Source organism: Triturus cristatus, chromosome 2_1, assembly GCF_964204655.1.
Source record: "Triturus cristatus chromosome 2_1, aTriCri1.1, whole genome shotgun sequence".
Taxonomy (NCBI): domain Eukaryota; kingdom Metazoa; phylum Chordata; class Amphibia; order Caudata; family Salamandridae; genus Triturus; species Triturus cristatus.
The window spans coordinates 306,532,341-306,554,052 of NC_140581.1; the positions used below are offsets into that span (position 1 = coordinate 306,532,341).

Here is a 21,712-nt window from a genome sequence, read left to right on the forward strand (position 1 = left end):
TACATTTAATTGTAGCCCAGGAGAGAGCAAAGTTTGCTAGGATAATTATTGAAATTAAATTTCCCACTCAGTTTCAGCTCACTGTTGCTAGTCTTAAGAACCAACTGCTAGTTCGTATGGAATTATTTTCCTGTCCATCAAAGGTTCTTAGTATTTCTTTCATTTCAAGTGCATGGCTTCAGCAGCAAACACCTAAACTCTATTACTATGTTACAACTCGAACTCTGCCCACAATGCATAGCATCCACTGGTTGTTAACTCTCATGAAAATGCTGCGCTTAGAAGCTGTAGGCAGTAGGAGTAGAGGTATTTAGTTGAGCTAATAGTGGACATTTATAGTTCTCTGATGTAAGCTCTCAAAGCCCAGCATGTCCGTGCAATACAAAATAAAAACAGACGTAAAACGGTGCGCATTCTGTAATGTGCCATTGCATAACAAGAGACAATACTTTGCCGCCGACCGCAGCCCCCGCAGGGGGCCACTACAGCGGTCGGCGCCCTAGTGCCGCCGGGGCACCGGTCACCCCTCCCCACCCCCTTCCAAGGGGAGGGGGCGGGGACGCCGGCCGGTGTCCCCCTCCCCTCATGCTTGCCCGGAGGTGACGCACAAGCGCGTCACTTCCTGGCCCCTGTGGGGAAGGGGAGGCTATTTAGCCTTCCCCCACCCTCCTGGCGATCTCTTTGTTCGCCCAGGACGCTGCATCCCTCCCTACCGCTTACCCGGCATAGGGGTCGGGTGGGGGGGTTTCAGAGCATTGTAATGTTTCTTTTTTCGTTGCAGGCGGAGTTACAGGGCGATCTGGAAGCAGGCCGGTACAAAGGGTACCTCTGCGCGGCACCATAGGGGTGCCTGAGCCAAAACCGAAGAGCCTCAGGGGAGGGTCCCGGAAGCCGTGTCGGCGCCCCACTAGTCCTGCGGGCGGTTGTGGGCCTGAACAACCGGGGGGTTTGCTATGCGACGCTCCGCCCCGAGAGGGGGGGCATAAGTAGAAGTTACCAACGGCACGTGATCCTAGAAAAGAATCACCTGGATGGCAGCAAAGGCGGGGTTCGCTCCAGCGCTGCCCGGCTCATCAGGCGGGAAGGCGGCCCAGTTGGTTGCCTGCCCTTGGATCGCCCGTAAGATAACCCACCCATTACATATTGTAATATGTAATAAACCTGCAGCAAATTTTACCCAACTCAGTCTGTGTGTGTGTTATTTGGGTATGCATTTTGGGGGAGGGGGGACAGAGGGGTGCCCCTGGTGCTACTATGTGACCGCAAGACAAGCTACACACAGTGCAGGGCGGCTATAATGAAAGCCTTGACGGACAAAAGAACACCACTTCATTCGATGAACAATTATTTTAAGGACATGATTACAAACGAACCTCGCATGTAATTATACAAATAAAAAGCAAGTATTTAATAATAGCTCAAGAAACTGCGAGCATAGTGCTCGGCTGTGGCTCGTTGTGTTACTAAGCAGCCGATTAGAGACTCGCCTGTTTGCTAAAGAAAGGAGGACATTAAATACTGAAATTAAACTGAAGCTTTTATAAGACTCAATTCACACCAGCATCAAGGACAAGAAAAACAAGCCGAGTCGCCAACTTGTCATTTAACCGATCTCTTAGTATCCACTTATTATTGACGGGTTTATATCTATGTAAAGTATAATGTTTACATATTCTTTTTTTTGTTGCATACATTTACAATTGTTCATACGACTGATCACTTATGTTTGTACGAGCGGTACTTTGGAGAATTGAATCGTCAACTTGTCGGAAGGTACGCAGTGAAAACGTGTTAAATGTCATCATAATCGCTCGAGAGTTGAACAAACGACTGTGGTATTTCTTCTGCAGCAGAGAGCGGTCACCTGCCCAAGGCCAGGCTCCTGGGTGAAGGAGGAAGCGCTTTGTGTTTGAAGGAGTACAGCAGTGACCTTGAAAATGGAGGCGGGTGGGAAGGGGGGGGGGGGGCGGGGTGTCACATGGCGTGCAGTGACTTTGCAATTGAAGGGTTTGGGGGTGTGTCCCATGGCGTGCAGTGACCTTGCAACTGAAGTGTTTGGGGGTGTGTGTCCCATGGCGTGCAGTGACCTTGCAACTGAAGTGTTTGGGGGTCTGTGTCCCATGGCGTGCAGTGACCTTGCAACTGAAGGGTTTGGGGGTGTGTCCCGTGGCGTGCAGTGACTTAGCAAATGAAGGGCTTGGGGTGTGTCTCATGAAGTCCAGTGACTTTGCAATTGAAGGGTTTGGGGTGTGTCTCATGGTGTCCAGTGACTTTGTAAATGAAGGGTTAGGGGCGTGTCCTATGCCGTGGGCAGTAGAACTACGTCAAGACCCAGGAGAGCGGCACTTGTCAGAATGGAAACAATGTATTGTGTTTCTAAACTGGAACGAACCCTGCCTGCTCGTGACTCGTTTTTCCACGCCGGAAATAGACGCGAGCAAACTCGATACCTAGTACCAGCACAACGTTGCTGAGGTATCTTTGGTCTCGCGAGGTAACTTGAGTTCATGTTTCCTATCCGGGAATTACAAACGGGTCAATACCCCAATATCCGACTTACCGAACGCTTTGACGTACACCACTTCGGACCTTTCAGCTAATGGCTGTTCTTAGGCCGGGACCGCCATACAACCGCGGTCAATGTACCTGCAGAGAACACCACAGAATAGTCGCGTGGGGTCGACAAATGGTCGATTGTACTAAAGACAGAAAATCCCAAACAAGGTGCCTAAATAAACACATGCAATGAACGGTTTCACTAACAGAGGAGGCATTCGAGAACATAACAGCAATGTCAACGCCTTAAGAGTTAATAATAGAAAGATACGCATAACGGCATAAGTCACATTACAATTGGAACGGTCTGTAGGTAGTGTTGCATGAATTAATTAATGGAAAACGTCTGTTAAGTGCACTGCTCTGGTGTCCTAGTGCAGGGGGACTAGGTAGAGACAGAAAGACTAACCAGAGTGAGCAAACAGACTCGTCTTCAGGGCTGGCTTTAGCGCTGGTGGCGCCCAGTGCGACAATGTTTGTTGGCGCCCACCATTCATGGTGGAGGTGGTCACCACCTCCACCATGGATTCCCTCTCCACCACCACCGTTTAACAGCGACCTTCAAGTCTCCATAACCACTCTTTCAGATGCATTTAATTAGTTATTTAGAGCTACTCATACCAGTGTAGTGTGTCAAAGCAATTTGCAGGACACACATATTAGACAGACAATTATTGGTGTGTAAATCAACGTATAGGAAATGTTACGTAAGCCAGAGGACTACAAGGTGTAGGAGTGACACGTCAACAAATCAGGTAAGGACGGGATGCACTCCCTTTTGCGCTGTTCATCTCCTTTTATCAAAATGATTGAAAAGTGCGTGCATGCTGGGCTCAAACAATGGATGTTGTGAAAGCAGTGAATCAGCTTTAGCAGTTACCCCTGAAGAAGAGCTTGCATAGCTCGAAATGCATTGGGTTTTTAATAACGGATTACTGCTGTGAACAATCATGTGTGTCCATTGTGTTCGTGACAGAGGCCTGGATGGGCACATCATGAGCATATAAGTTGGGAGAAAGCAGGATTCCTTACATGTGGATGAAAAACAGATAAGAAGAAGGTTAAAGCAATGGAAATAATTTAGCAAAAGAAGAAACACGGTTTAAATGTTTCTGAATATTGGAGGAATTCCAAAAACTTGCTGTGCTGCTGGGGTGGGGTGAATCATTGCGTCACACAGTTTGGAGTGACACGTCATCCATACTGGTAGACCGTATAGTTTAAGAGTTCTTGGTTTGGAGAAGCACAAACTAAAAATTGAAAACGGAACACCATAGTTAAGCAGTCTCTTAAATAATATGAATTGATTTCTACCCAAATGAACCCTTTTTGCAGCATTATTATATGCTCTAATCTATACTTTGCAGCATGCATGCAGTTCTTTGGTGACAGTTAATAATTCACTGTACTATATTAGGATTTTTACTTCTAAACTGCATGCAACAAAAGGATGTCTCTAAGAAACGCAGTAACCCACTAACCCAGTGGTTCCCAAACTTTTGACTTCTGGGGACCCCCACTTAATCATTACTGGAACGCGGGGACCCCAACTGAAACATTATTCGAATCCAGGGACCCCCCACGAGTCATTACTGGAAGTAGGGGACCCCGGCCTAAGCAATGTGGATGATTTGAACCACAAAACAATACACAAAAATACAAAAAAGCATTCATCAACAAATACACGAATAACACATTTTATTTAATTAGAAAACATATAAAGAAGAATCAAAATGTAATTTTAATAGAATGGTTGGAGCTTTTCTAAATTCAATTGAGGCCGCTCATCATCCATACTATATTCAGTTTAATGCACTTGCACTGCTCCCGCAAATCAATCTGAGGATACTAATTTAATTTTTAGCCTCCAGTTTCAAATTCCTTCACATTTACAGTATGTTTTAAAATGTTCAATTGTACATTTAGCCTCTTTATATATCTACACTTTATTGATCTGTTAATATTATTCGATTTCAAAGTAGTCGCGGACCCCCTGAGAAAGCTTCGGGGACCCCCTGGGGTCCCCGGACCCCAGTTTGGGAAACACTGCACTAACCTACTTACATTAGATGCACTTTGTGATCTGCATGGTGCTAGTTCTTTGCAGCAGGCATATTAATCCTCTGTGCTATTTTAAGATAAGTAAAAACCTCAACTAGGCAAAACTAAGATCTCTCTCCAGGAAGAACATTAATCACCAGAGTTATCTTGACATTTTTATTGTTGCCTGTAAATTGATGGAGGCAAGAAACGTGGCAGCATGTGATTTTAAAACAAAAATAAACTGGCAAACATGGAGCCCCCAGACAACAGCATCCGTTGCGGTGGCACCGGTCGAACTGCCCTACAGCCAGCCCTGCTCTTTTTCAGTTTTTGCTGTAATCAGAATTAGGTGTACAGCAGAAAAACGGAAAAAAGGAAATTCCAATGTTTTGCGGTCGGAAAAGGAAAAGGCAGACCACAAGTTGGGGCCTTCTGGACGATGGAATATGTAGACTAGCTGCAACAGAACGTAAGGTTCAAGGAGGATGATGATGTAGGGAGACCCAGGATGAGCTCGGTCGCTGCATTTTGAAAGATTTTAAGGTGCAAGATTAAAAAAAAAAACACAAGACTTTAGATAGGAGTTGCCTTGGTCAAGATGAGATAGAATGACTTTTATTTACCGATAGTCTTCCACGTCACAGTCGCCATTGAGCACTATGAGTTAGGGGCACAACATTCACCCATAGAAAAAAATCCCCACCCAACATGATGCTTTGACAGGAAGTATCTGTCACCTGACCTATAATGGTGAGGTAAACCCAAACCACATCCTGTAATTACCAATAGATCAGAAAGACCAACAAACAAAAAGAAAGAAAAGGAGAAAAAGCAAGATGACCGAACAATTTGCCCAGTGACAAGAAGGGACCGTTTTGCTTTTGTTCAACGGCAGACATGCAAACCAGCAGTGAGAGCTAAAAAAGAATGGAATTGCGTTGTCTTTCGCACTTCGCGGTGAGGGGTGGCGCCGCGGCCAGGGCGACTGACTCCAGAATCTGGGGATCACGGTTCGATCCCCGGCGCCAGATTAGCCCAGCATCATGTGAGACTGGGCAGTAGCTTGCTTAATCTTCCCGATGGCCCCCAGCGCCTAGAGACCCTTACGGGTGATCGTTCGCGCTTTACAAAAGTGGATTATTATTATTAGCTCCATTCACAAAAAATTAAATGGCCCAACATTCGCCCCAACCCTCCAGGCGGCCCACGCAAAGGTCATCCCTACCCTCACTTATGGGTGCGAGGTTCTGAAAGGGCATGATAGCGGGCAACTGGATAAATCAGTCGCAAAAATCTATAGAACAATCTTCCAGCTACCCTCTTATACAACACCGGCACAAATCAGGTTGGAATTTGGCATCTGCAGACAGTCATTGGGTCGTTTGGCAACTTTCTTAATAAGCTGCCATAAGCTCAGGGCGGCTAAGGAAGGCAGTCTGGCCCACTATCTATGGACCCAGCTGAACACAAGTCGATGGCCGCCAGGGCAGCACTACCTGTCCTGCGGCGTTCGCTCTCTTGGTCTGAGCAACCTCTGGGTCCTAAATGTAAGCCAAAACAAATTCAAGAGGCTAGCAAAACTCAGTGCGAAATGACTCTTCAGCAGAAGACAGGGCCAGTCTCTCGGCACGGAGCCACGGATGGATGACCCTACGAACCTACTTACAGCCGAAACCTTAGAGCTATTTAACAACCAACCACTTTCAATGCACGTATTAAGCTCCAGTTCCTGATGCTGAGAATGGGGGTGCTTTCTATGACCTGTCATCTCCCAAAATGGAAAAGAGAGGGGGTTGAGGAAACGTGTCGACTCTGTGGCCATTATAGGGAAGACATAATTCATGTCCTATGCTTGTCCCCTAATCTTTTAGAAGATAGAAGAACCTTATTGCGAAGGGGTTGGATTGAAAAGGACGTTAGATCCTGTAGAGGAGCAGTGCTGGCCTGCTTCGGCCCTTCGAACACTGCACTCAATTGTGCCTTGGTCAGGTTTATGGATCGCATCTTAAAAAAGTTAGAGGATGTGAGATGCCGACAGGCTAGTCAGCCTATGACTTGAACCACTCTGCCTATTTGTGACTGCTGTTTTCTTTTTTAATTGACAGAACTTACTGTATGTCACTGTTAGTGCATCGCAATAATGTTTTATCTGTCATAAGGACTTACGTTTAATAGAATTGCATGGTCTCTTTTACCAATCATTTGTTCTATATATTGTAATGAATTTCTGCTATTGTAGACCATTGCAAGGGTTTTAACAAATTATGCAATAAAGTAGAGTTCTATCAGCTTTTGTTCATCCCCCAACTCCCAAGGGCGGGAGGGAGGACTGTGACGAGGAAGACTATGACTCAGAGTAATGAAGATTACCTGTAAGTAACCAAGTCAATAACTTCCTCCTCCGTCTTACTCATTACAGTCACCATTGAGCATATACCTAAGCGCAAGACGAAACAAAAAAGAAAAACCAACACCCATAAAGATGCCAAGAAAACTTTATTTGGGGATGAACAAAAACCAGTGAACTGCAGTAAGAACAGCTGAATCCAAATCCTAAGAAAAAAACTCCTCATCCTCAATTTATAATGGGAGATGAAGGTTTGAGGGGAAGACCAAGTTGCAGTCAAACAAACATGCTCCAAAAAGAAAAACAACCTGGCGAACAGACGCCGTTCACTCTATATAAATAACAAGAGCCCTTGTCAAATCAAGAGAATGCAGCAGAATTTCGTCCGTGGTAGACAGGGAAGGAAAAAAGGGAGGAAGAACAATATACTGGGCCAAATGGAAATGAGAGGGTACCTTGGGAAGGAAACCCGGGTCAGGGCGAAGGCCACCTTTTCTGGAAAAAACACAAGTAAGGAAGATGACAAAGCAATGCTCCAATCTCCCCTAACGCCTACCTGAAGTGATAGCCACTAGAAAACACACCTTAAGGGTCAGAAACTCACGAAGAAACAGAAGGCAGTGGCTCAAATGGGGACTTCTGCAAAGCATTAAGGACCAGAGGGAGATCCCACAGGGGAACAGGAGAGGAAACTACCGACCTCCTAAGGTAGAAACTCCGAAGAAGGCGAAAGGCCAAAGACTCAAAGGGGAGGAGAGAGGGGCACCCCTGATAGCTTTGGTGGTGGCCCACTGGCTACGGAGAGTAGAGACTGACAGCCCCATTAAGAACCCATATTGGAGGAACTCAAGCACAGAACCACCCTCACAAGATTCTGGGACAATCCCTCCCCTACCCCCCCTTGGTGAACACCAACCAGAGAAATTCTACCAGTGCCTTTCATAAATCCTAAGGGTACTGACCATCCTAGAATTCTCAATGGAAAGAGCCACCTCCGAGGAGCAACCAAAAGTGACTAGCCTTCTCTTTTCAATTTCCAAACCCCCAATGCCATCTGCCTGAGTGCATTGTGGGACAGATGAGGAAACCAGAGCAGAGAAGGGGACAGTAGAAACTTCCAAGGAGGAGCAATGGCCAAACTGTGCAGAAGGGGGTACCATGGTTGATTATGCCAAAATGGGACTACCAACAGCACCTCCACCTCTCCCCCCTGATTTTTGCCAAAGCTCTGCTGAGAAGGGGTAAGGCAAAGAAGACCAGAGGCCATAGGAAACTCGGGGCGTCCACCCTCCAAGCCTACCTGCAAGGGAAATGGATGCAAAACGTCAGTAGAAGAGCATCCTGCGGGGAAGCAAAAAGATCAAGCCAGGGTCTCCCAAACCTTGCCGAAATCTCACAGAAAAATCAGAGAATACATGGACAAAGACACGGAGGAAGGGAGTTGGCGACTCAACTGATCCGCACACCCATTCTCCCTCCCGGGCAGATAGATCGCAGTCAGACTGAACAGGTGGGCCTCTGCAGAAGCCCCAACCTGATCCACCAGGAGAGCCAAAAGAGGACAACGAGTACCAAATCATTTAAATAGACCTGGCCCATCTGATTGTCGGACCTCAACCAACTTATCTTTGAGAAGAGGGGCAAAGTGCAGAAAAGCTTTGAAAACTGCAGCCAGCTCCTTCCAATTCAAAGGCATCCAGCTCTCTGTGGTCGACCAAGGTCCTTGAGAAAACAGAGTTCCAAGGGTAGTCCCCCAACACCAAGGGCTCGCATCGGTTGTCAGGGAACAGGTGAGTCCAAGGGTACCCCCTTGCCAGCAACCACCACTGCAGCTGCCGACAAATCGAGGTCAACCCTGGCGCCAAGGCGTCGTAATATTGGGACCCCAGATTCCAGTGAGACAGTAGGCGATACACCAGATTGAAGAGATGCCCGCAAGCCCAAGGAACCAGAAAAATGGAGGCAGACAAACCCTCTGAACCCTCAACCAGTACCTTGCGGAAGCCGACTGAGCAGACAGGAGAGGCCACAGACGAGACACAGGTCGATGCTGGAACACTGGTGGAAGAAACACCTTTCCCAATCTCGTATCGAAGAGCGCACATATGAACTGAAGCGCCTCAGATGGGAGGAGATGGGACGCAGTTCCGCATTAACTACTTTCTTCTTGGCTTTAAGGAAAGACAAGGAAGACATTAGCCAGTCATCCAGCTAAGGAAACCGAAGCACCCCCAGGCATTTAACAGACCCCACCATTGGAGCCAGGGCCTTCGTGAACACCCTAGAGGCCGAGGCCAACCCAAAGGGGAGTACAGAGAACTGGAAATGCCACCCCAGTGCAAAGAATCTCAAATACTCTGTGAAAAAGGATGTACTGAGATACATGGAAATAACCATTCAAAAAAGGTCCAAGTACGCAAGAAATGCCCCACAAGAAATAAGGGGTAAAATCTTATGTAAACTCACCATCTTGAATTTTTGGCAGGGAACATAGAAATTCCCTGTCTTGAAATCCAAGACTGGGCGGTTACCCCCTGATGCCTTGTGGACCAGGAACATCAGAGAATAACACCCCTGACCTAACAAGTGCCCCGGGACAGGAATGATGGCAGATGGCACCTTTTTTGGAGTAGCTCGTAGATCCCCCTCTGTAGACCCTGGAGCTTCAGAGGAGTTGGGGATGGTATAAAAAGATCTGGAGGCCAAGAAGAGAAGGCGATATAATAGCCTTCTTCCACCAAGCGAAGAACCCTGGCATCTGTAACGTCTCTTGTTCAATTAGATGAAAATTGTCTGATTTGGCCTTGCATTCTTTGACAGTCACGTTTTTGGAGAGAACTAGCAAGGGCGGCTCCTGTAGGCTGTTGACAGGACTGATCAGAGGAGGGAGTGCCACGGCCTCATCCCTCCCACGATAGGGGTAAGCGTGTCCCCTCCCAGCTGAAGGGGGATTTCCAAACACACACCTGTAACCAAGACCTCTCACCATGGGCCTCAGGAGTTTACGATCCTCCTCAGACTTCTTCAATAACTCTTCAAGCTGAGGACCAAACAAGTTTGCCCCATCAAAGGGCAAACCATAAAGTAGGGCCTTCTGAGACGCAGCCGCCTTCCATGACTCATCCATGTGTAATGTCTAGCCGAGACAATGGAACCAGAAATTGTCACTGCAATGGACCGAGAGTTAAAACGTAATGTCCAACAAAAAGGACCCGCAGCTGCATAATCGACAGTCAGGAATTGACATCATCCCATTGCTGAAGCTCCCCAGACAAGGCCTGAAAGTCATACAGGTGGGACTGAACAATATTAGCCCATGCTCGGATGGGCAAGTTAGAGGCGGAATATGCCAGTTTAGCAGCACGGTCCACCTTCGTATCAATCTGGTGGTTAGGCGAGGCATCTTCAGAGATGATGGAACCACTTAAAGCCAGACCCGCCATCAGAGAATCTACCTTCACCTGAGGGGGGAACTAAGTATGAAAATTACTAAGAGGATACTTCTTAGCGAGGAACCTAGGGAGCCCAGCCATCTCAACATCAAACCATTCCCTTGATTAAAGACCCGTATCGCTTTATGGATGGGAAGAGCCTCAGGCTCCTTCCAACGGTACTGCAAGAAAAAAATCCTTCTCTTTATCCACAGGAACCACCATAGGAAAGGCCAAATTGTCCTTTAAGTTGGGTCATACCCTTCTTCAATTCTGCACCCTTCACAAAGCGTCCCCTCTGATCCTCATCCGAACCATCTGAGTCCGGATCAGGCTGGGAGGAAGCTCTAGGGATCTTAGGAACTGAGCCCTTAAGTGTCACAAAAGCACAATCCACAGCTTTGTTAATCATGGCCTGAAGGGCATCAAGATCCATGCCAACAGGCAAATGTGAGGAAGCAGGCCCTGACAACACCTCAGAGCCAGAAGAATCATGCCTGCGCTGCTCAGAGCGTTTCCTCTCTATGGCTGCAGCCATAAACTGCTGATACGGAGGAAAAAGCTTTACTTCTTTAAATACTGCTGTGAGAAACTGATTCTAGGTAACAGGCACGGACCCATGAAGTGGTTTGGGTTTGCCTCACCCTTATAGGTCAGGTGACACGTACTTACTGTGAGTGTTTTTTTTCCCTATGGTTGAATGCTGTGTCTCGAACACAAAGCGCTCAATGGAGACTGCAACAAGAAAGGCGGAGGAGGAAGGTAATGATAGTGTGCATTTCCGTCCCCTGGCAACTGGATGGAAGGAGAAGAATAATTTCATGCAATATTCAAAGATAGTAAACATACAATGATGTGACTACTATCCTTTTATGAATAAGACACTGTTCGCTCAAAAGTAAGGCACAGACTTTACAGAAGCCCAATTATAAGAACACTACAAAAAATAATAGAAGCCAATGCATCCACAATCAAGATGTCGCTGTGGTCTCCAATCAGTTTTAGGGAATTACCTTTCATCCATGCTGCCAACACATGCAAAAGAAAATTAGATGGAGCTGTAGGATGGTCAACGTTAACATTAATGTGAATCGGGGTGTCATAAACATACAACATAAGTGGAAAACAGAATAAACAAATCTAAGAAGCAAGAGAAGAGATGTAAACATTGAAAAAAGTAGTACCGAGTGGTGTTCTCGTAAGCTAAGTCAACAGTACTCATAAATGTGTAGCTAAGTAGTTCAGCTGGGACTCGAACCTGGGACACTCTGGTTACACAAAGGTCTCTGCAGTGGATGCAACAGTCAAATGATCTACATTGATTACATGTTGATCTGCAGCAAACTAACCATCCTTGGAAATATTTTCACTGTATTACAACAAAACAGAAAAAAAAGAATCAAAGGAGATGCATCCATAATGATTTTTCTGATGGCTTTTCTCGCCAGGGTGCTAGGCTAAACTGGAACCAGAGGTTTTCAATTGAAATTGTTTATTACATTGTTCGAAAGCAGCTTCAAGATCAGAGCCATGCAGACGTCACCACCAAAGGGAAACCAGAGAGCAATTCAAGCACCGCCGGCCACATGAAGTCAAGAGATAAAAGAAAGAGTATGAAATTAACACCATACACCCAGTAGGAGGGTGGTGTAAAGTCTTTAGATTGTCCATTGGAAAAAAGATTCACCCCAGAGGAAACTTTTCTTAATGGATGATTTTCCAAGGAGAATCCTCCTCTAGATAGATGCTCAAAGCACCAGAAAAGTCTGGAGAGCATAGTTGGAATCGGCCAATAAATAAAATTAAAAACTGCTGATGGTAGAGTAACCAACGGGAGCTACAGCTTGAAGCAAAGTCCAGACAATGTTGTTTGTTAAAACGAATGACAACCGTGAAATCACCTGTCACACAACCACCACTGCTACCCTTTGCCAGACCATAAAAGTGGCAACTCATTAATACCACTTGGAAGGCTTTTTTGTTTTTTAAATCGAGCCTTCCTATAAACCAGAGACCACTTTGCACCGAGCCTATGTTCTTTAGACTAGAGGAACCCACATAAACCTCCTTGGACTCTCTGATTCCGCCCCTGTAAGCGCTCAAGAGCTTGAAAAAGAATAAAAAGTAAGGCTGTAGTTCCAAACGTTTAACTGCTAAAAAAACACAATAAAGGAAACAAATAGTCTCAATGGAAAGGAATGAAGAGGCTTAAAAAGGTGCTGCAGCCAAAGCCTGAACTAAATTCAAGTTACACTTGGACAACACAAAAGTAATAGATGGGAGTGCGTGAACTAATCTGACCAGCGGTTGTTTCTCACACTATCGCCCTTTTATTAGCTTGTTTGTGCCATCACAGACAAGGACCAACCACATGCAAATCATTCTGAACCCTGTGCCAACAATGACCAGTCTAGCTCCAATCGCCAAGCTAAAAACCTATTTACCAAGAAACCAAGCAACACAGTACACGTTTTGATCTTACTGGGCACATAAGTAAGGAGCAGCTGGAGTCCTAAGGAGTAACTGCTCACAACCAAATATCTGCACCTTCCGCAGAAGGACTTGACCCACACAAATACATACACAGAGCTTGAAAGTAAAACCTAAGCACATACACTGGGTATCAGCTTCATTATTAACCCACCTTGCAAAGCTCAGAAAGAGCCTGAAACTTAGGGAAGGTCACACTGAGAACAACCTAGTGCAGATTTCTCAGGCTCTCAGCAGTCAATCCATTGTGCTTTACCTCAGCCCGAGCAATTTTCTTCAAGCACAGTGCCAGATAAAGCACACTTAAGAGTGAGAAACAAACAACAACCTGGCAGAATACCAGCTCTGCAATACGAAGAAAAGACGTGAAAGTGAAGCCAGTACTAAAAGACAGAATGTGAAAGAGGAGGTAAATCTGGATCTTGTAGGCTCGGGCTGGTCAACATGAAGGTGACCAAACCAGTGGGCACCTAGCAGATCCGCTAGGAGTAAGATTAACAAATATTGTTATCTCTTCTCATTCATACTGCATTGTTCCATATTCCAATAAGAGACTGCATGACACATTTATTTTTGGTGTAACTTTTATAACATTGCTCTTCACCCTTGGAGCTGTAGTCTAGGCCTTCTACCACACATGCACGACCAACACATGGATACGATTCTCCACCACAGGATTCCGTGTGTTTGGTACTAGGTGTGGCAATGCCCCAGATTCCTTAATGCATTCAAATGATGAGCTGCTTGAGGACAGAAGCACTTACCACACACTGAGTTATCTGTTCAGACATGTAATAAAGGGAATTTGTGTTCCATATGTATGCATAAAGCGCAATCACAAACTTGTTTTATATAGCATCAGCTGCCACAGACTTTCAATTGCATAACACCAACACCACTGACAGGCTAATATTGGATTCCCTGGTTTGCTTGTTTCAAATGCACGGCCTTCTCAGATGGTTGCGGCATGCTTGATATCATGAAAAGGTGTTGTGTGTATAGCACAAACCGATTTGTGTATCCCTATTTTTTTCATGGGTCAATAGATTACATTTATTTTCTTTAAGTTAACAAGCAAACACTCCAGAGTGGGTCTTTGGTATTTGGCACATGATTACAAGTGGCCTGTGTCATTGGCAATAATTATCGTGCCCGATAAAATCTGGCCACAAGGTGTTTGAAATGTACTAGGTGCAATATTCAGCACCTATTCTGACTTTTAGGAAATAACATGCACATTTTGGATGCACTTTTAATCACAGAAACATGGCTCACGCCTTAGAAACCCTCATTTCTTTAACTACAAGATCAGAACGGGATGGAAAGTCCTTCTCCTACCTCGCAGCCAAAGCCTGGAACGACCTCCCCTCCACCTCCAGCAATCTCCCACATTGCCCCAGTTCAGGAAGGCCCTCAAGACCTGTCTCTTCGGATGACCCCAGCACTCAACGGAGCCACCCCGTGTCCCTCCCCCCCCCCCCTCCCCCAGCACCTTGAGACCCTCACGGGTGAATAGTAGCACTTCACCAACCCCGATTGCGAGTTCGAAAGCGCACACACAGCAGAGTATCGTCAACAATTTAACCTGGCTCTGCACTCTACGTGATCTAGAGATAAGGGAGATGGTGGGACTGATAATGTTGGCATTATGAAGAAATCTTGAAAGAGAGGAATGCTTAGTCCTTTGAAGCTCTAAGAAGAATATTTATGTGGAGACTGACAGCCGGGTGGGATCCCGAGATCCTCCGCTGGCCTGTGTTGTGGTCATTCAGAATTGGGGCCATTCCTTGTGGCTAACTGTCCCCTTGACCAGTGCAGAGGAGAGAGTACCTCAAAGAAGCATATACTCCAACACGAATTTCAAAGGCTGGACGCAAAATCATATATTTATCCGAATTTGGATTATAAAGGTGTCAACATGAGTCCCATATTTGATTGAACAGCACCGTCTATCAGGGGCAGGAAGATCAAAAAGATTTCTTACTGCTGGAACCAGGACTGGGGACCAAGGTCTGCCGCTACCATTTGGGTGAGAGACTATCGCCCACGAGTGGCGCACCAGCTGTCTTTCGGACCAGTGAGGAGGAGGAGAGAGCCTGGGGAAGCATGGCCCAGCTGAGATCCTGGTGAGCACTGATAATAATAAATGTTTATTGTTTAGTTAATTAAAACCTTAAAACATTATCTGCATGAGTAAAAGTAAGCAATGAAATTTGTTGTCTTTTTTTTTGGTAAAAAACATTATGGACTTTACATTTTCAATTGTTATACTTAACGGCAATCATATGCCCGTAATGAGGTTCGTGGCATGCAATTAAAATCTTACTGAATCATTAAATGTCCCCATTCTGCCGCTCAGTTAAGAGATCACTTTTCAGGCCTGGTTATGAGGATACAAGCATTCTCCACTTGCGTGCCCTGACCAATAGTGTTTCTTGTCAACTCATAGTTTTCTCTTTCTACTTTGTAGTTAGCGATTTTTCGTGAAGATTAAGTCATTTTATCAATTGGCAGTTCACCGGCGCCTAGACACCTTCAGGTATTAGCGCGCAGTATATATTTTCATTTCATTCGAGGATCTGAAGGGGGATAGCCCTGTCAGTCTCCCAATCTAGTCGGTAGTTGTTAGAACTGGGGGTCTCTAGAAGGCTGAGGTAGGTACCTTAGTCCAAATAGGGACCCTTGCTTCTAGTCAGGTTAAGGAGGCACACACCTTTAGATAACCCCTTCTCACCCCCTGGTAGCTTGGCACGAGCATCCAGGCTTATCTCCAAGGCAATGTGTAAAGTATTTGCAACCACACTCCCAGTAACACAGTGTTAACATCACAAATGGACTCCACACTGGTTTCCTAAAAATAACAGTATATTTAAAAAAAGGAATACGATGAGACCAAAACGATAAAAAAACAACATGCGTATTCGTATTAATTCACTTGGCCGGTTACTAGGCCAGCAATCACTTGTAGGTTCTTGAGTTAATGAGCAATTTACGATCTCCAATGCAGTCCTAATGCAATGCTATGCAGTTCGTAACGTAATAACAGGACAGTCCTTAATGCAAGAATCAGGCAGTTCGTAATGCAATAATAATGCGATTCGTGATGCAATCTGCGCGGTCAACTCGGGCCCCCATTAGGCCCCAACAGCAGAGATAACGGTCATAAACTTACAGGGGCGGCCCCAGTCCTGCTGGCCAGGTCCGGGAGGCTCAGGGACTCAATGTGTCTAACGCGGTGCAGCAGGAGGGAGCTCAGAGCACTCCTGTATTCCTCCTGCACGCCTCCCCAGGCCACACACGCTTGCGGCTCCCGACCGGAGTTCAAGCCTTACGGGGGGGGGGGGGGGGGGGGGGGTGCGCTGCCTCGCTCTTTCTCTCTCCCTGCACGTCTGACGTCCTGCTGGGCGATCCCGATCACGTTGCGGCTCTGTTGCTAGGCAGCGCTGTAGTCGGACAGGTTACAGCGATGCCTTCTCCATCGCTATGATCTTGGACGGATTCCTTTCAACAAACAACGATCACGATCCCTTTCACCTTGTAGCTTCGTTAGCTTCAAGCAATCCTTTAGCACAATGCGGCTCGGGCCAGCGAGCGGTGATCCTCACTCACAGCCTCAGTTACGATGACGGCTCGGGCCACAAACAGCAATACAGCAGCGTGGATGATGTTTCATGCTGCGGGGGCAATGCGATCCCGGGGCCCCTCATAAACAGTACCACGGACCACACAGCAGTCTCAGGCGTGCAAGAGCACCATGCACATAGCGTCGCTGAGACACAGTCCTCAGTTCCAAGTACCCCGTTAGCACGTTGCGGCTCGGGTCGGCGATCTTTACTCGCAGCCTCAGTTACGATGATGGCTCGGGCAACAAACAGCAATACAGCAGCGTGGACGATGTTTCACGCTGCGGGGCACTGCGATCACGGGCACCCCGTGAACAGTACCCCAGACCACACGGCAGTCTCAGGCGTGCAAGAGCACCACGCACACAGTGTCGCTGAGACACGGGTCTTAGTTTCAAACAGTCCTTTGGCACGTTGCGGCTCGGGGCGGCGATATTTACTCACAGCCTCAGGTACGATGACGGCTCGGGCCACAACAGCAAAGCAGCAGCGTGGACGATATTTCACGCTGCGGGGGCAATGCGATCACGGAGCACCTCATAAACAGTACCACAGCCCACACAACAGTCTCAGGCGTGCAAGAGCACCACGCACACAGCATCACTGAGACACGGTTGGAAACATTTGTGTTCCTGAGTTCCCCAACAGGGGACCAGCTCTCCTTGGGCCCTTGGAGACACGCTACTTCAGGACACAGCGAAGTCCTCACGAGCAGGGGGGCACAGGGCTCAGCAAAGTCCCTTGTCCTCTCCTTAGTCAAACCAGCAAACTGCAGGCCAGCCCCAGAACACACAGCAAGGGAAGTCCTTCTCTTCAGTCTCTTCAGCTGTTCTTCCTTGGCAGAGGTTCCTCTTGATCACAAAGTAGGTTCAATCCTTTTTCAGTATGGATTGCAGTCTTGAGTTCAGGGGTTTCAGCTCTTACATTTATACCTCTAAATGCCTTTTAAGTCTTTGTGTTCAGGGGGCTCGAGCCCAGTCCAAACCAGTTCTGGGTGCCTTCCTGCAGGGCACAGCTTCTTCCTTTGATAATGGGGGTCTGGGGCCCAGACGCTCAGAAAGAGGTGGAGCCATCCTTTCGTGGCAGCAACACAGCCCTCTTCACATCCAGGGGCTACTCCTCCCCACTACATTAAAGGCAGGCCCATGCTGTTGCTATCTCACCTTCTCCTCACTAGGGTCAGGACACGTCCCAGACCCTGTCACATCTAAACCCAGGCAGGCAATATACCACCAGGAAGAGGCACACAAGATGGTTTAAGACAAGAAATCAGCCAATTTTAAAAACATGGTTTCTAAGCACACAATTTAAAAACCATCTTCACAAAAAGATGTGTTATTAAATTCTGAGTTCAGGCACACCAAACTCCATCTCTCCATCTTATGCCTATGGGAAGATATGCTGGAATCATGGGACACAACATTCCCCATTCTGTCCTATGGGCAACATGGCTTTGCAACAGTGAAAAACAAATTTGGCATCCTTTCACTGTCAGGACATGGTACACACCTCAGTACATGTCCAACCTTTCACATACACTGCACCCGGCCCAGGGGGGCACCTTGGGCCTACTATAGGGGTATCTGATGTGCATAAAAAAGGGAAGGCAAGGCCTGGCAAGTTGGTGCACTTGTCAGGACAACAAGGCAGTTAAACTGCTCGTAGACACTGCAGTGGCAGGCCTGAGAGCTCTCTTTAGGACTACTTGTGTGCGTGGCACAATTAGTACTGCAGGCCCACTAGTAGCATTTGCATTACCAGCCCTGGCACAGATAGTGCACTTTACTAGGGACTTAACTAGTAAGGCAAACATACCAATTATGGACAACCAATTACCATAACACTTTATACAGGGAGCACTTGCACTTTGACACTGATCAGCAGTGGCAAAGTGCCCAAAGCATCTAAGTTGGCAACATTATGTCAGAAAAAGGTCTAGGAGGAAGGCAAACAATTTAAGGAACTTTAGCCAAAAAGGGCCAAGTCCAACAGGAGTGGTGTAAAAGAGACATCCGCTCTCTTGAAGTCGGCAATACACTTTCGGCTGCTGTGAAGTTGCAGGTCATAGCCCAGTGTCACAATCTCATTAGGGTACTCATCTGTGTCCAAAACCACTGTGTGCCAGGAGGGGACCACTGGGACTGCTGATGCTGTTGCCTGTTGAGGCAGTTGCTTGTGTCTGTGAACACTCCTGTGCCAAACAGGGCCCACTGAAACTGTTGGGGCGGTCACCCATGGGATCTGACCTGACTGAGACAGTCATCTGCATCTGTGATCCCCCGTAAGACAGGAGTCCCAGAGACCAAGAAACTTGGAATAAGTCCAGAAGTCACCTGCAGGAGCACAGCTGCCTCGACTTACCATCCTGAACAGCTAAGAAGGAGGAACTGCTGCACTCGGAAGCCGCTGTGATCTGAGACAGACTCAATGCACCGACCTCTGGAAGGGCACGGTGTGAGCTGCTAGTTGTAGAGTGTGGGGGAGAGAAGAATCCTGGTCCTGAACTCTTCTGAAAGCTGCAATTAGGGTAAGGTGAAAGCAGGGCTGCAGGCCTGTGTGAGACTTGTCCCAGCTCTGTGGTTTACCACCTGGAGAGCCCACCAAGGCAAAAGACAGATTTGACATGCATCGCTAGTGCGGGCTGCATATGGGGGACAAACCTTTACAAATCCGCCAGGGACACCGAATATAAAGATTACTTAGTGTGCATAATAAATACTGCTTATTACACTAAAGATCAGAATTGGACTAGACAAGCATCTTATCGGGGGTCACTGTGAGTATTATAATTTATGAGCCTTTGCATACCTTGCACCTACCTTCTCCTGAAGATCCTTTGACTGCTCGACCTGTGCTCGCACTGAGATTTAAGTGCTGAAGGGCTAGTACGTGGCCCAGTTACTCAGGACCCATAGTAGGCCGGGCTCCGGGACACCAGGAGTTAAAGGTTTTGGGAATTGCACCGCCATACTTCGAAACCAAACCTGCCCCTAACCTCCTGTAATTCAGAAAGGATTTTGCAGACTAACCGCTTGAGAGAACACTATATAAATCAGAATCACCACTCAACTACTAGGAATGGTGTCTCACGGCTCCTTCGCTGCTCACTCGCTAGTTTTCTGCTCTAAAAATACCAACACATACATGCTTTACCACACTGAGATCCTGGAAAAAACTAGTTCCATTATCTGCCAACAATAGGAGCACTTACGAAGTAAATGTTGGTACTTAGCAATATATATTCATCAAAACTAAATAAACATTTTAAATACATCCGCCCCATGCCCACCTGTCCTCATTCCAAAACATGCACGTCAGTATTATCTGAATGCATTTCTGTTTTGTGATTTAGTGTAGAAAATCCCTTCTAAGCATGCAGGTGAAAATAAAGATCGAATTTTAGGCTGTGAATTTTAGATATCTTTATATAAATGCAAGTTTAGATTTGTGTTTCTTACATTTATTATTTGTTTATTGATAGATCATTTTTAAATCAGAAATGCATGTGAATACGAAGAAAATAAAAATCCTCCAGAGAATAATTACATCATGGTCTTTTGTAGAATGGGAACCAATCATCCTGATCCAGACTACAGGAAAAATAATATTAATGCAAACACATTGAATGCAAAAACTAAAGGCTGTTTTGTAGGTCTCGCTTATCGTTCCGTCCATATTTTAGTTATTTTATCTAGCACGTGGCTATGAACAAACACCTCCTTGAGTAAATAGCAGCAGAAACTACAGACGGCAAGTATAACCTTTTTTTATATATCTTTTTATTGACACTTCAATAAAGAACAAATACAAAAAAAACACTTGTGCACAGACATGTCCTTATCTCAGGGACAATCTAGTAGCACATGTGGTAAATTGTGTGGCTGCTAAGAATCTGCCCCTAAATTATTTTAGGGAAAGTTTCAAAAATATTATTTTGACGATTCATAGGCTTACACCCAAGAGTTTCATCAACACAGTCATTTTTGGAGACCGGCACTTAACTTGAGTTATCATACTCGCACCCAGAGCAAGACAGAGAGAGAGGCAGAATGGGAAAAAGAAAGAAAAACCAAGACAAAAGGAGAAAGAAGAAATGAAAAAAGGAGGCAAAAGTGAGAAATAGAGACAGGAAGTGTAGGATGGTGAAAAAAGGTGGCATGAGGTGGAATCAAAACTAAGCAGCCTTAGATCCCTAAACCCTCATTACAAAATGCATGAGTTTGAAATAACGAGTTGGTGTGACAACGATTACACACTGTAGAATTCTCCTCAAATTCTGGTAGGTCAATCCCGCCGAAAATGATAGGGGGGGTGGAAGCCCCCCTCCTCCCTCCCCAAAATAAATATGCGATATTTAGGTGTGTTAAAAACCTATTCAGTATGTTAGGCCTCTTTCATGTGAAAAACTCATAACAAGAGGTATGTACTATGTGATAATGTCATTTGCCATGTGTGGCTAAATACTGCTCACTATTCTGACCATCTTCTGGTGAAGGCCTTACTATTCAGAAACCTCGGCATTTAGCAGTCTTTAAAGAAATTAAGCACAGACGAAACCTGTGTGTAACCTGGAATAGGGGTGGGGTTTCACTGGTGTTTGTTTACTGTTAGGCAACCTCCTGTTACACCTCATGCAACACCCCTCCGTACCCTTCAACTTAGAACAATGGAAAATCTGCCATATTTCCTGACTTTGTTTTTTTCTCTAGGTTTAAATGTTCTCAAATCCTAGTGGCATGAAACAGGGCCTGCAGTATGAACCAGCAGATGGTATGGCTGTGTATCTAAAATTAACTTAATTAGTGCACAACACACATTTGGAATCGGGTGTTCAAGGTTTATTCGTCTTTACTTCGGACTAGATTCTCTTCCCAAAATTGTTTAACACGTAACATATCAAATTGCCCCTTTTAAAGTATCACCTACCTTATCGACTCCACACTAAACACAAACTAATAGTCTGGCAAATCAATATTTACCCCCACAGAAAAATGGATTATGAGTTTTCAGGTACATATTTACCCCCAACAAGTAAAGTGGCTCCATTCGGAATGTCTTTGACTGCTTCGACTGGATCAGAATAAAACTTTGCATTGTTTTGACTGCTCGTAGAAAAACAGCAACAACACGTCTGGAATGAAAAGGACATGGGTCTAAGTGGGTTTAATGCAAACCTCTATGATGGTTCTGCAGAGGTATATGTAGGCGAATTGGGTATCAAT

The 21,712-nt window shown here is 46.0% G+C and overlaps 1 protein-coding gene across 2 annotated transcripts in view; it reads right to left on the reverse strand.

Moving 5' to 3' along the window:
- The window catches only part of OXCT1 (3-oxoacid CoA-transferase 1), a 458,536-nt gene that overhangs the window by 434,935 nt on the left and 1,889 nt on the right, over positions 1–21,712 (reverse strand). For both annotated transcript variants that reach the window (XM_085631175.1, XM_085631176.1), the window contains exon 2: positions 21,513–21,621. In XM_085631175.1, the coding sequence (XP_085487301.1) occupies positions 21,513–21,621 (109 nt within the window). The remainder of the gene's footprint in view (positions 1–21,512; positions 21,622–21,712) is intronic.